We start from the raw sequence: 16,170 nt of genomic DNA on the forward strand, positions 1-16,170 counted from the left end.
GCTTTGTTCTATTTACCTTTGCCCATGGAATATGTAAAGGCATAGAATACTTACTGCCTAAGAAATGTTTTGTGAGAGATACTGAAATTTTAAAGCTGGCACATCCTAGAAGTCCCTAAAAGCGTGTCCTTTAAGATATTGATGCTTTTTTCTTTTGTATGCACTTTTATTCCTTTTTCATTCTTAAATTGATTAGATCATTTGGCTAAAACTCAGAAGTAACCTGAACACTGACACCAGGAGTTCTTGCCAAGACAGTTGACAGTCTGTAGACGTAGTGCCTCTGCCTAGAAGGGGTGGGGTGATGGGTCTGCCCATCCTCTCTCCCCGTTTGTTCTTACAAACAAACGCTACTGCTGCAGGCCCATGGAGATATGTGCAGCATACATTACCCTTGTATCTTTCCTAGTTCCTAGAGCCAGGCTTCCAAACTGGCATCCTTTGTCCTTAGAGGTTTTTCAACCTCTTAGTTTCTTCATTTGCAAATTTATATTAGTAATAAGATCTATCTCTTGGGGTTGCCGTGTGAGTTAACTGAACTATCATATCAATTGAGTTCTTAGAACCATGTGAGGTGTTATGACTTGTATTATTTATATACATAAACAAAACCAGAAGCTTATGAAACACTTTGTCATTATCATCTGCACTTAAAGCAAATTTCTCATGGAATTTCAACTTGGTTTCAGAGCCAACATTTATTGCCATTGCTAGTGGATATATCTTTTATGTAACCATTTTTCCTAGTTCACATGAAAATGAATTGCTTTCTTTTCGCATGGACAGATGATACAATTTCAGCCAGAAGGATCAATACACTTAGCCCTTTATTTCAAAGATGTTTTCATCAAGAAGGGATCTACATTACAGCACTTGAATTCTGTTCTCTATAATACAAATGAGCATTAAGTTTTCTAAAGTTGGCCCTGTATGTAGCAATAACCTGACAACAATTTCAGAAGCCTAAATCTCAATGACCAGCACAATCAGAAAGAGCTTTTAAATCTATGCAAATGGAAGCAACTGCTAAAACTTAGTGTGCATTTTCTCAGGTATAGTTCTAGCAATTTCTACTCATATAATTCCACCTAATGCTAAAAAAAAGCAATAACAATACAACCTTAAGCAATAACTACTTTTACTAATGCTACTTTGCATGTGAAGAAATCAAGGCACAGAGAATTTAAATGACGTTCAGTCACACAGGCAGTAAGTGAGCTTGGACAGAAATCAAAAGTCATGAGGTGAGCATAGGCCTTTGTAATGAAGCCCAAGACCCAGGGAGGAGTCAGTGTCAACCTGGGCTGTGGAGTAGAGCTCACAACAGGGCCTCTTTAGAGAAAGATTTAGGCACTCGCTGTTCTGAGACTTTGCTTTGTGTGGATTCTTCCTTATACTCCAGTTGGCTGGCCCGAAGATCTTTTCCCAGCTCTCTCTAGCCTCTTTTGTTTTCCTATTGGCCTGTGTCCTCTTGGCTTCTCCCTGGTCTCAGAAAGCTACTCTGTATCTAACATTTCTATCTCTGTACTCACTTGACGATGTGCACAAAACTCAGGGATAGCAAGGAACACTGCCTTATAATTGGCAGTTTTTGTTACATCACCAATGCCAGCCTAGGAACTCCTCTGTGCTTTCTCTATTTATATTTGTCATTGCAAGGGCTGGCATATAGCCTGCCAAATAATTGGCACTCGATCAGTGAGCACTTAACCAGTGTGAATGGGTGGCGAGGCAAACCTCCTCACCGCAGGTGAGAAATCTCCTTAATGTAGGCTCCTATTTCACTCACCACGCTTCTCTGCCAGTCTTCGTTACAGAGGCTTTCCTAGTGGGCTGGAAAATTCAAGCCAAAAATATAACAAGGTATCTCAGAAGTGTCTTGCTGTTAGTGTTATTTGTGTTACACTAATAGTTTGATATTTCCACTATTAAAGTAGCTACCGATTATCTAAAGTGTGATACTTCTCTGCCTGTGCCAGGTTTTGCTCACCTCCTTCAAGTAAAATGCCATTGACTACCATGATGACTCCCAACAAGTTCTCACCAAATCCACCTTCTAAAGGATTGGGCCACCCATGGGCTGTCAGACAACATTTCCATGAAGGAATATAAAGCGTGTGGCTGCACATCAGTGCTGGGGTGACCTTGTTCACCATCCAGTTAGTGTTAACAACTGGAATCCTTGACTGAATTCTAGTCATGATTACTACCTTTCTTGCATTTTGAGGGAATAAGAAATGTGTGTTTGACTTAATACCGTGTGCTGTCCTTTCTGTCTGAAAACAATACTTAAGCCAATGCAGCAGAGAGGGCAGACTATGTAACACAACACAAAGTTCTCTGTAAATAAGTTGCTTGATCCCTCAGACAATTGACTTACAATTTAACTTATAGCGTAGCCATGATAAGTTAGTGATGCACAATACAGTTGTCAGAGACTCAGTCAAGTGTCTGGCGCACAATTAAAGCTTCTGCTTACTAATCTATCAATGTGAGGGGATTGTGAAAGATAGAACTGATATCATTATCCTTGTTAAAACTCCACTTAACACTTTCAAAGTGATATCAAACTTACAAAATTATCTCTTTCTGTATCCAATGAGCTTTTTGGTGGTTCGGCAAAAAGACACATCACTATAGAGACGGTAATGCCATATCACCAAGGAGACAAGATGACAGAACCTAAAAATATGTGATTCACAGCATGACAACAACAAAGAAATGGAAAACATGTGAATTTTTCTGTATATTTCCACACTGTATCCCAGAAATCAACAGAACAAGTAGGCAGAAAAATCAATAGGGATGTGGAATACTTAGCACCACCAGCCATTTCAAGCTAATCAATATTTACAGAACATTCTGTCAACCTGAAGAGAGCATGTGGAATATCCATCACAATAAAGCATGTTCTAGGCCATAAAGATAAATTGCAATACATTAAAATGAATTGAAATCATGACTAGTATGGGATTAAAGACAGTAAATAACAAAACATGTCTAGAAAATCTACAAGAATCTGGAAATTAAATAGCCCATTCCTAAGGTCTTAAAGACATCATAATATGAAAGTCAGGGAGAAAATGATTTGGCATTTTGGAGATGACTCAGTGGGTAAATGCCTGCCATACAGGCTTGTGGACCTGAGTTCAAATCCCAAGAACCCTCATATAAAAAGATGAATGTGCCTGTGAGGGTAGAGACTGGGGGCAGGGCTAATGGAGATTTTTGGATACCAAGCCTCACTCCAGGTTCATTGAGAGATCCTGTCTCAAGGAAAGAAGGTGGAATATTGATATGGGATTCCCTTCTATATGCTGTGAATACCATTGGTTAATAAGGAAACTGGCTTGGCCCTGATAGAGCAGAGTAGAGCTAGGCAAGGAAAACTAAACTGAATGCTGGGAGAAAGAGGTGGACTCAGTGAGATTCGATGGAGACACCAGAGAGGAAAAATGAGAGTTGCCAGTTGAAACCTTGCCAGTAGGCCACAAACTTCATGGTAAAATATAAAATAGTGGAAATGGGTTGATTCTACATGTAAGGGTTAGCTAGCAATATTCTTAAACTATTGGACAAACAGATTGCCAATAATATAGTTTCTGTGTGATTATTTTGGGAATCTGGGCAACCGGGAAGCAAACAAGTAAATATCATAGGGTAAGACATATGAAATATTCCTGTTCAGTGTACTCTGTACAATGTACTCTGAACATGCCTGATTCTGGACACACACACACTCATAGACATACAGAAAATATAGCGAACTTAGTAAGAATAAAAGTATAACATATTAACGCAATTCATTAATGCTAAAGAAGTAAATTAGTTATTCTAATATTTATGTTGAAGACTACGAGTTCTAACATCAATGAGACAATAAGTTTGTGATATAACCCTGTATTTCTACAATAAAATATTATACAGCGAAAACAAGAACAAAGTACTGAGTCTTACAAGTATTTAAATTATGCTACTTAAAAAAAAACAGTTGCATGCACTACAATCCCAATTATGTGACAATTCTGTAAAACAAACATATTTTAGAGATAGAAAACTGAGCCATGACTAGTTGACTACAGAATTTATTCAGAAACAATGCACAGAGACCATTTTAGGATGATAAAGTTTCTTTTTGATATGGCTATAAGAAACTTACATAGTTGCTGTAGCTCAGAAAATTCATAAAACAATTCTTTTGTTCTACAGAACTTGCATTTCAATGAAGTTTCTTTTAAGTAATGTGCATGCATTTGTTTGATCCTTATGATTTTCTGAGAGGTCTGGGAAATAGTATATATTTGTTCATTTGTATACACATATGGTATAATAAAAACATGGTATAATAAAACAGTATATATAAACAGTATATATGGGTGTTCATTTGCATACTCATATGGTGTAATAAAACAGTATATATAAACAGTATATATAGGTGTTCATTTATATACACATAAGGTATAATAAAAACATATGGTATAATAAAACCGTATATAAAAACATTATATATAGGTGTTCATTCATATACACATAGGGTATAATAAAAACATAACACTAGGAGAGTAACCAATGGCCAAGTTCTAAATTGATTAACTTAGTGAGGAAAAAAAATACCATTTTAGCAGTAAAGATTTATACAACTTTTCATTTTTAGAGGGGAATTTGACTTAAAATTTCTAGAGTACAAAAAAGAGCGTAGATACAATCCACTAAAATATTCAGATTTCACACTAGTTTTCTTATAGTAACCTCCTCAAGTTACATTCATTTTGGAAAATCAGGTTATTGCTTCATAAAATATGCAATAAATCAAACTAGATATGAACTCACAATCTAGACAGTTTGATTAAAGTCTATTCTTTTGTTAGGTCATTTCCTCGTGTAACACTTTAGAGAAACTTCTTCAAACTGTTAACCTTTCCTGAATATAAGGTTCATCTGGCCTGATAAGAACATAGTACATAGTACGAAGTACTAAGTCTCTGTCTCTCTGTCTCTCTCTGTCTCTGTCTCTGTCTCTGTCTCTCTCTCTCTCTCTCTGTCTCTCTCTCTCTCTCTCTCTCTCTCTCTCTCTCTCATTGTTTTCTGAACTTGCCACTTTTCCTTGCCAAGTTACCTATGACAATTTGATGACACCTCCCATGGCCTCCAGCAGCCTCAAATGAGAACTGTGGACAGCATAAATTGTGAACTACTAGTGGATTTGTGATGTATGGTGAACAACCACCTAGCTACTAGAAAAGCTCCCCCTAAGTGTGGAGATAACTCTCTTATAAATTGCTCCTGTGGTTTTGGCAGCATACAGCCATGCATGTCCTACGGAAGGAGTTTGGTTGTATGAATGTAAACTTTCTTGTGGCAATTAGGAAAGAGAAAACCAAATATCACGAGCAAGTCATCTAGCGGAGAATATGATTGGGCCTAAACAAGTGCTTGCAATTTTCTCAAGTTCAAACTGGAAGTGCGAGGCAAGATCAGAAAACCAATGAACAAGTCCCAGCCAGGAACTGAGACACTCTTCTGAGGTACCCTATGAACTGTGGTGCTGATTTTTCTTGTGAGAAATGAGGCACATGGCTGAGAAGCTTTGCCTAAATGGCAGAGGGCCAAAGAGAAACAGCCAGCACGTGGACTCCAGATGTGTGCGTGACACCTTGGGTCCACCATCTGTTTATAGTCCTTATTATGGTGCACCTACTATTTCAGAAGAAACGCCTTCATTTCTCTCTAATTAGTGGTGGAGCACGCCTTTAATCCCAGCACTCAGGAGGCAGAGGCAGGCAGATCTCTGTGAGTTCAAGGCCAGCCTGGTCGATAAGAGCTAGTTCCAGGACAGGAACCAAAAGCTACCGAGAAACCCTGTCTCAAAAAAAGAAAAAAATACAGTGTTGTAGGGGGCATGGAGTTGATAGAAAACATGTAGGAACATAATGATCTGATAAGTTTGGAGGTGAAAATGGGTGTGTGAAGAACTTTCTCCAGACTGTAAAGAGCAAGTTGAAGGGGATAATGTGAGCCCCAGCCCAGGGAGAACCCTCCTTAAACACCCGATCTGGCAGCCACCCAATGTCTGTCTCAACTCCTCTAGGTCAAGGAGGCGGTCACATCTTTCCCGACCCCGTGAAATCCTTGCCACTTTATGCAGCCTTGTACATCTCATTATCATTAATCCCAATGTCATCTCTTGTTCCCTCTTCTAAAGGAAGCTGTGCTTTTCTTCAAAACTTTTCAGATGCTACCTTGTGTGGGAGAACACAACCCGGTTTCTCTGTCCACTGCACAGCCACTCACAAGTACCTTCGTTTCATGATTCAACCCACTGAATGTCCATTTTCAATGTACAGATCACGTAACTTTTCCTAAACCTGTTTCTCCCAATAACTGTGAGCTATTTGAGGGTAAAATGTGATGTTTACTTACTAACCATACAGCACATAGTCCGAGCTTAACAGCTATCTGTTAGGAGGGAAAACAAAATGAGGTGAGGAGTATTTATTCAGAATAGAGATGCTGAGGGATGCCCTGGGGAAAGATTTGACATGGAGCTGGAGCTGAAAGAACTGACTTCCTAGCCCGCAATTGTTAGCTGTATTGTAAAGACATGCTGCACGGGAGTCGTCCCATACCAACTGAGATCTAATTAAAGGCCCTGGGAGAATGAGGAGGGAAGGTTAGCTTAGGAAGTAAGGCTTTAATTTGAAGTAGGGAAGTTAGGACTGAAGAGGAAGACAATGCCTCCCTCAAAAGCATTTTCACGCTGATGAGCAGCCAAGAGAGAAATGGTTCAGAGTCTTCTCTGCCCTGTAGACCAGGGAGAAAGCATCCCTAAGCCAAACCAGTGGGCAGAACAAACTAAAATTCAGGCAAAGATGGACCCAGGGTGAGAGAGCCTACACTGGACTGGTTTCCTCCTCGCCACTCAGAATTTGGGGATAATTCAGAGGCCAAAACTCAAACCTTGACAGGGGCCATACATGTATGGTTATGGGGGGGAAACTGGCTTGTGTAAAAGACAGGTGGAAGGTTGTGCCACATGTAGAACATGGGAGAGATGGCATCCTATATCAAGGACTCTGACTACAGTCACTGCTGGTCCTCCGTTAATCTCCAAGCGGGACTGTAAGCCCACCAGGGCCAGACCCTTTAAATTTTTATGAGAAAATGTCCTGGTTTTAATATGTAATTTCTAAATTTTGAAAGGTAAAAATAATCCAATTATTAAAATCACACTTGAGCTGGTCCTGTTTAGGCCAAACAATTATACCCCTGAAACCTAAATGTGCCTTCTGGGATGTTGCTCTGTAAGGAGCGGTGATTGGGTAAAAGAGATGGGTACCAAGGTTCAAAGGAGAGGTTGTTCCCTATGATCGGAGCTTTAGCTCAGTCTCATTGTTACTGGCATTGGGCATAGCTCAGATGCCCTTTTGGTCTTGTCCACTTAAAATAGACTCCCTGAGGATCTGATCTTTTAAAACAGAGACTTGGTGCCTCAGGCTGGGAGTCCAGCTAACGGTTGTTTTCCATGGTAAGACAGTCAGCTAAAAGTACACAAACATTAACGGCTGGTGCATTCAGTTGGTGTCCAGAGAAGAACCCTGTCATAGACTGGACACAGGAGGCTTTAGAGAGTGGGAATGACCCTGGGCTAGAATTTCACTGGATACTTCTCCCTCTTATGAGTATATTTAGATAAAGTTTTCACGGGCAGCCTCACAAGCCTCACAAGTTTCCACAGGTGGCTTTAAATTGAAATATTCTGATTGCTAATTTTACTTATTTATTTATTTGTTTGTTTTTATTCATGAGGCAAGGTCTTGATATACAGCCCAAACTGGCTTCACACCACCGTCCACTGAGATACCAGTGTGCACCACGCCTCCTAATCTGCAAGTCCTTTTTGAAAACTAATGCTTTTATGTGAGCCTCAGAAGCTCATAGTTAAAATGTTTTAAAATCAATTTTAACTTATTTTTCATTCATATGATACAAAAGGAGAGACAGCTACTTTTACTGATTTCCTGAAGCATCAGTCTGAGGCTTTCCACAGCAGAGAGAGAAGTTGATCTCACTGCGGACAGTTATCGCAGGCTTCAAGGGCTCTGCAAGAAAGAAGTAAAAATATATTTCAGAGCAGCTCAGGCACAGGAGTTTCTGCAGAACTTAGAGCACCATTATGTACAAGATCAGCTTTTCTCGATCTTTTACCTGTGATCAGTCTTCCACACTGCACACTATCAGCCACATGTTTAAGAGTACATTCTTCAACGGATTACGAATCAGTCAGATCTGACGGGCAGTTGGAAATGCATGTGCAGTGTGTGTGTGTGTGTGTGTGTGAGAGAGAGAGAGAGAGAGAGAGAGAGAGAGAGAGAGAGAGAGAGAGAGAGAGAGAGAGAGAGAGAGAGAGCTCTCATTAAGGGACGATCTATGATTTGACAGCCTCACTGCTGCGCCTGCTGCTGCCTCTGTTACTGCGGCTGTAGGGTCTGTCATGAGTTGAAAAGAGATGTGAGGCGTTGGAGGAACTGCCGCTCCAAAGACTGAGCCTCTGCTAAGTGATCTCCCTGCCAGACAGACTAGACACGATTTTCTGCAGGACTGGAAACTTGGACCTATTTCCCTTTCGTCTGCCCTGAGAAGCAGGCAGTGAGACAGAGTGAAAAGGTAAGAGAAGAAACTGTCTTCTATTGAGGCAGGGGGTTGGGGAAATGGGGAACTTATGTGCAAAGGTTTTCTATTTTATTAATGATGTTTTACTCCTGAGAGCCAGAGGCAGTAGCTAAATTCCTACCAGGCTTGACCACTGAGGCTTTCGGCTTTTCCACTGCTACCTTTTCCTTCTTCACTGTACTTTTTCTGAGCAACTGAGGGGTTTCTTTGTATTTATTTTGCAACTAGCACATTTTCTTTTTAAGTTTGGAATTGTTTGCTTGTTGTTTTTTGTTCTCCCGAGTGGACCCAGCTTCAAAAGAGGAGTTTTTCTGCCTCTCTTGTCTTCAGCATTTTTCCTCTGTGAAGAGAGACTTACCTTGTCCTCTTAGCATGATGTGGTCAAAACAATTGCTACGTTCTGCCTAGAATTGCAAAATAAGGAGTTTCCAGAAGTGCATAGGAGCCCCGTTACTGTAGAAACTCAGGTGTAAAGAGAGGAAATGAGTCGCCTGTAATTGTACCTTGCTTGGCGGTCATGGCATTGTGAGTGAACATGTGTGTGACTTTTCCCAGGGGGAAGAAGTATTCCAATAAAGGTGAAGTGTAGAGAGATGTTCTAAAGAGTCTGTATGAGAGAGAAACTTCAAGCCACAGAAGATGGAGAATGAAACAGTCAGTGAACTGAACCAAACCGAGCTTCAACCCCAGGCAGTGGTGGCACTCGAGTACCAGGTCGTCACTATCTTACTTGTGCTCATTATTTGCGGACTGGGCATCGTGGGCAACATCATGGTCGTCCTGGTGGTCATGAGAACCAAGCACATGAGAACCCCTACCAATTGCTACCTGGTGAGTCTGGCTGTGGCTGATCTCATGGTCCTGATAGCTGCAGGCCTCCCCAACATAACCGACAGCATCTACGGTTCCTGGGTCTATGGCTATGCTGGTTGCCTCTGCATTACCTATCTCCAGTATTTAGGGATTAACGCATCCTCATGTTCCATAACCGCCTTTACCATTGAGAGATACATAGCAATCTGCCACCCCATCAAAGCCCAGTTTCTCTGCACATTTTCCAGAGCCAAAAAGATCATTATATTTGTCTGGGCCTTCACATCCATTTATTGCATGCTCTGGTTCTTCTTGCTGGATCTCAATATTAGCACCTACAAAGGTGCCATTGTGGTATCCTGTGGCTACAAGATCTCCAGGAACTACTACTCACCTATATACCTAATGGACTTCGGTGTTTTTTACGTGGTACCAATGATCCTGGCCACTGTGCTCTATGGATTTATAGCCAGAATCCTCTTCTTAAACCCCATTCCTTCTGACCCTAAAGAGAACTCTAAAATGTGGAAAAATGAGTCAACCCATCAGAACAAGAATTTGAATGTAAATGCCGCCAACAGATGTTTCAACAACACTGTGTCTTCCAGGAAGCAGGTAAGCAAAGCTGAACTTGGAAATGAAGAGGGGAAGTGTGGAATAGAGATTAGGTAAAATGAGATCAACTTTGTCCTACTTAGCTGAAGGCAAAACCAAAACACAATCATGCAAATGTTTCCCAGTGTAAGCTTCTGCTTTGCATGTTAAACACACCTCTGGATCCACTGGAGATCTAAAAATAAATGGAGGGATTTGCTAGCCCTGTAGCAGGAAGCAGTTCCCTGTTAGGATGTAGGGGATTGTAAACAGAATCCCAGGAGTCTTGGCTTAAAACTCTTGTGTCTCTCAGAAAATGATAACTAAACATTGAGAAAACTTCCGGCCTCTGTAGGGGAAAATTCTATTGCATGACGAAGAAAGGTAATTTCAGGAATTTGACGACACAGTTATCAGGAGACTTTGAGACAGTTTTTTAATGTAGGTTTCTAGCTTAGTGTAACTGGAACTCTTTTATGTGTTCAGGTAACCTAAGTACACATGTAGCTGCAGTGGAATGATGGTTTTATTAGTGAGTAAAGCACCTCGTTCATCAGATAATGTAAAAATAGGAGGCTCTGTGACATATACTCATCTGTTTGTGTCAGCACAAGGGTCCTAAGATACACATGAGCCCAGCTCTCAATTCTTCCTGCTTCTCTCTTGCATGTAATAAATAGGTAGTAGATATTTATTCTCATAATGAAAAGAGAAATAAATAAAAATCAAAAAAAAAAAGAAAAGAGAAATCATGCAATCAACAATACTGGTTCTTTCAAATCATCCGAATTTTTTTTATTTCCTTCAGGGAAAACAGTTAATTGCATTTATATGGGTAGAAAACTGAATGTGCTCTTAAAGCCTGTATGTGGGTCAGGCATACTGTTATCTCTTAATCTCTAGGCTACCTAGTACATTATGAACTGTGACTGGATGAATAAACACACATGTATACATGCACACAACAGGGCAAACTCATAAAAGTGGAGATGTTGGCAATAAAAGGTGGGCTGTAGCTGAAGGGAATGCATGCAGCATTTTGAATGGTGCGTGACACTCAATTCACGTGGCATTTATTCTGAAGACGGAGGGAGCACGTGAGTAATGACTACCAAGTCTTTGCTTCCATGGCTAGACAGCGATGCTACCTAATGCAAGGTGTAGCTGGACATTACCCAAAGCTTGATTCATGGAGATGGAGAGAGAAACATTGGCCACCTGCCAAGACAAATAGTAACAATGCAATAAGACAATCAAGAATATGCATATATTAACTGGAAACCAAACATTAGTTAGTATCAGCAGCAAGGGTATATTGTTCCTTATACCCATGTTTACATTATATACATACGTATATATATATATATATGTATGTGTATATATGGTATTTAAAGCTTGCTTGTCTGGTCTAATGTCCATTCTTTTGATTACAGTCATTAGCACCTATCAGCATTTATAATGTACTTTAGATTGCTAGTTAAGTTAAATGCTCACAATACTTTCAAAGGATGTTAGTGATGAGCATGTGAGAGCCGTGTAGAGATGAAAAGCTGCCAGCTCTGGACAAGGACGATTGGAAGGCTGAGAGATGGGTGGCAATATGTTTGCAGGAGTAAGATCCTCCTTATCAGACAGAGGTTCTCAACCTGCCTAAGCTGTGGCCCTTCAATGTGGTTTGTCATATTGTGGAGGTCCCCAGCCATAAAATTATTTTCACTGCTACTTGGTATCTGTAATTTCGCTACTGTTGTGAATCATAATGTAAATATCTGTGTTTTCTGATGGTCTTAGGCTACCTCTGTGAAAAGGTCATTTGACCCTGATGGTGTCAGGACCCGCAGATTAAAAACCATGAACATATGAGACCTAAGGGATGAGGAAGGGGCCATTCAATATGTAGCAGGCTCACACTTACTCCCAAAATAATGAAATTATTCTTAAATAGAATACAAGAAGTAAAAGCAATCATGCCTCAATCAGTTTTCCTAAGCCCCAGTTTTCTCATCAATAAAATGGGTACTTCTACTTCTCATCAATAAAATGGGTGCTTCTACTTGTATGGTTGTTGATGAAACCAAATGAGATGCATTCTCGACCTTAGGGGGCGGCCCCGGAGAATGGGATCACGGCTGTGAATGGGGCCAATGTGTTCTAAACTTAGAGACCTATATTCTAGCCTTGCCCTTTTCTAAAAAAGTCTTAATTCTTCATAAGGTTCAAATCTGCATGTCCTATAACCTAAGGACTTTTATTTTAATATTTCTCTCTGATTTTTTTTCTTTTAGGCAAGTGTAATTTACATTTTAATAAATACTTATCTGGGCCAGCACCTTCTTACCGAGTTACTAAAATCAAATGCACATAGCTTAGAGGGCTACATTTTTTTTTAAAGAGAATAAAAGAAAGATTGTTTTTGTGCAAAAGACAAATATGATGCTTTCTTTGCCTGCTCATTTTTCACTCATATCTCCAATGTAAAAAAATCTAGATCAAAAACTTTTCTCTATTACTCAAAGACTTGATTATATTGTGGTAAACTACCTGAGTTGAGATAAATTAAATTCAGCTGCACTCAGTGGCTAGAAGCTATGTGAAGGGATTGCCTAACTGAATTAGTCTTTTGTTTAACAGTCGGGTGGTTTGACTCTACAGAGACAGGGTTTAAGTGGTGGTTTTTGCTACATTTTAGCTCTACTACACAAAGCCATAAGGCTGCAGTGCATTCAGCTCCTATGCTCAGCATTAGGAAGAGAAGCCACCTCTATCACTGACTCTATTTCTGCATACGTTATTGAATTTTAAATTTGGAAATACAGGGGCCCTTTTTGGTAAAACTCTGTACTATCAATAAATACATTAATTTTAAATATTTACTTTTCATGGGCCACAGGGATATGTAAGATATTTTACAAACTAGGCTTCGGGTTTTGTTTCCAGGGGAACCATTTAGCAATTTCTCTTGTCTTACAGGATAAGGAATAAGAAAATAGTATGACCTAATCCCAATAGAAACTTCCAGAGATATTGTCAATTTTTTTTTTTTTTGGTTTTTCTACACAGGGTTTCTTTGTGGTTTTGGAGCCTGTCCTGGAACTAGCTCTTGTAGACCAGGCTGGTCTCAAACTCAAAGAGATCCGCCTGCCTCTGATATTGTCAATTTTTGTAGGTTTATCTGATTAATCCAGTCTTCAAATTACCAGCCTTTCCTCCTATGAAGTGCTTACTAAAGAAAACTGTTGAAAGTCCAAGAAACAAAACAAAACAGCTTCCCTTTTTAAAGCGACATGTGCCATTTGGGGGATGACACTGAAGACGGTGGTGGTGTTTATAATGTTGCAAATGGTGTCATCCATCCCTGCTTTTCAGGAATTAAATCTTCCTTCAACTCCTCCCCCATATGTTCCGACGCAGTGCTAGCCATTCTGTGAGTTCATGGAAATAAAGGTTGTAATGTGCCTGCTCTCCTCTCCTCCTACCTTTCTCTAGTCTTTCTCTAACGTTACCCACCTCTTGTATGTGTGTGTGTGTGCATGTGTGTGTGTGCACGCATGCACGCATGCACATGTCTGCAGTGGTATATAAATATATATACATACTCACGTGTGTGGAAGCCAAAGATAGCAAGGGTTATCTTCTCTGGCTGTCCTTCACCCTACTCTGTAGACAAGTTCTCTTCCTAATAGAACTCATGGATTTGTCAAGACCTGGGCTTACCGACACGAGCAACAGCACACACACAGGTGCTGAGGATGGGAACTCCACTTCTCGTATTCGTGCAGCAAACTCTTTACCAACTGAGTCATCTTTCTAGCTCACTGTGAGCTCGGTACAGAAACCAGAGAGGACATCAGTAGCCATAGCCATGCTAACAGGGAAGGTAGAAGGCTCACATGGCCTCAACTCTAGACAAAGAACTGCAGGCAACTATGGAATACTGAAGGAAGGAGAAATAGTCTTCCCCAGGGAAGAGTACACTAGTAGGTTATCTAGTATCAAATGGACAGGGCTGAAAACATGTCAGGAACATCACACAGGTGGAGGCAGTTGTAGTTATACAATTAGGAATACATACAGATACATATGCACACATACACACACACATACACACACCACCAACAATAACAACAATTAAAGAAAAGGAGGCCCTGAAGAAGAGCAAAGTGAAGACACATGGGAAGAGTTGGAGGGCAGAAAGGGAAACTATGTAATTATAATCTCAAAATATTAAAAATAATGTATTTAAAAAGAAAGAATCTTGCACAAAGCACAAAGAAAATTAATCATGGTGATGATTCAACCCTGTGATGTCTGCACTTCAAAGGTTAGGCAAGAAGACTACAACTTCAAGGCCAGTTAGTAGAGTCACTGAGCAGTTTAACGAACACAGCAGACTCTAATTGAACAAACACAAAGGAAAGAGGCGAAGGCAAGGTCCTGGAATGCCCTGGCCCTAAGATTTGGGAGCACAAAGTCTTGAAAGCTGCATGACTCAGCAGTCTGCAACTGCATGCATCTCTTGGAGAACAACTCTCCTTTCTGCTTCAGAACCTAGCTCAACATAATATAATCTCCCGTCTCACCCAGGACCTTAGCCAGTGAGTGTCAGGCATCAGAGTAGTCAGCTTTTTAGCACTAAGCCTTCATTAAAGTTGGAAGTGCAGGTCTTTAATGCCAGCACTCACGAGTCAGAGATAGGTGTATCTCTGAGTTCAAGGCCAGCTGGTTTACAAAGGAAGTTCCAGGGCAGCCAGTACAGTTATGTAGAAAAACCTGGTCTCAAAAAAACTTTCCCAAGTTTGCTAGGGCTGTTTACACTGATTTGCCTTTCATGTTTTATTGCTTTATTTCTTCCCATCACGTGGACTCAGCTCTGTTCATACAAGTGTAAAAAAAAAAATCTAAGTTACATAAAATAAGTAATTTACCCCTTACCACACAGGTAGTTAAGTATGCCACTTGGATTTTATTTAAAGAATAGTTTCCTGATTCATATATTGTTTCAAGGGCATGTCCCATAAATACACTAAATGATGACCTCTTTAGCTGTGTGATTTGTGTCCTTCATCCTAGATAAGTACACCTGATTGTTTGCAACGTTAGAGCTGCAGCTTTCATCCAAATACATATGTGATGTTTAATATATATTAGTGTATTATATATTAATATATTCATACATATACACACAGAGTGTGCAATCAATACATCTCCTAGTGGCATATGTATCCATATGTACATATATGAATATATTCTTATATGTCTACAAAAGGAGAAATCCTGTACCACTGCAGAATTCTCAGCTCAGCTGATAGACCAAAAGATCTTAAAATCACCTCTTCTTGAGAGTTACAAACTGTACTTATCTGTACAGTTCCTTATGAATTTTTTAAAAAATCCAATTTTTCAGAATGATCTGAACCTTTCTTAAGTTTTGTTGCCTTTTTAATAAATAGGAGAAAAGTAAAATGTACACCTGAATTAACATTCAGCAAAATTTCAAGTCTCGCATCCATTTATAGTCAATACCCCCTATAATGCCATTAAACATTCTTTCACAAACAGGACGTGTCCAACATCACCCTAAATGAGGAGGATGCGGTAATATTGGACAATAACTTTTTTTTTTTAACTTCAAGAACCTTCATGTTTGCCTTGCACACAAGCAACCCTGAATCAACTACAATGTCCTGCGAGAGACAACAGATGTGGGTAGGGGTGGCCTGAGGGAGATTGTGACTTTCCTATGCCTCTTTTGTCCATTCTGTTTACAGATAGAAACCCGAGTCCATCTAAGCGCATTTCATTCCTATTATGTCTGACCTAAATCCAAGCAGTAGTGAAGATCTTGAGGCTCTAGTGGTGACTCCCGTAGCTGACCCACTTCTCCACCCACACTGCCATTGCCAGCTCACCGCCTCACACTGTTCTATTTCAATGCTCACCTAGCCAGCCTCTCTAACTCCCTTCCCCCTCCACCAAAGCACTCTGCACATTGCTGATTAAGTGATCTCTCTCTCATGGAGAGCTACGGTATCAAAAATAGTTTTTAGGGTTCCCCGAAGCCTACCATTTAAACCGCCTTGCATAACAAATAAA

The 16,170-nt window shown here is 40.1% G+C and overlaps 1 protein-coding gene across 1 annotated transcript in view; it reads left to right on the forward strand.

Annotated features, from left to right (window-relative positions):
- The first annotated feature begins 9,309 nt into the window (after window positions 1–9,309).
- Window positions 9,310–16,170, forward strand: part of Trhr (thyrotropin releasing hormone receptor) — a 30,113-nt gene continuing 23,252 nt past the window's right edge. The window contains exon 1 of the mRNA XM_050163354.1: window positions 9,310–10,098. Within this exon, the coding sequence (XP_050019311.1) occupies window positions 9,310–10,098 (789 nt within the window). The remainder of the gene's footprint in view (window positions 10,099–16,170) is intronic.

Source organism: Alexandromys fortis, unplaced genomic scaffold (assembly GCF_014885135.2).
Source record: "Alexandromys fortis isolate MF-2015 unplaced genomic scaffold, M_Fortis_MF-2015_v1.1 scaffold_17, whole genome shotgun sequence".
Classification (NCBI taxonomy): Eukaryota; Metazoa; Chordata; class Mammalia; order Rodentia; family Cricetidae; genus Alexandromys; species Alexandromys fortis.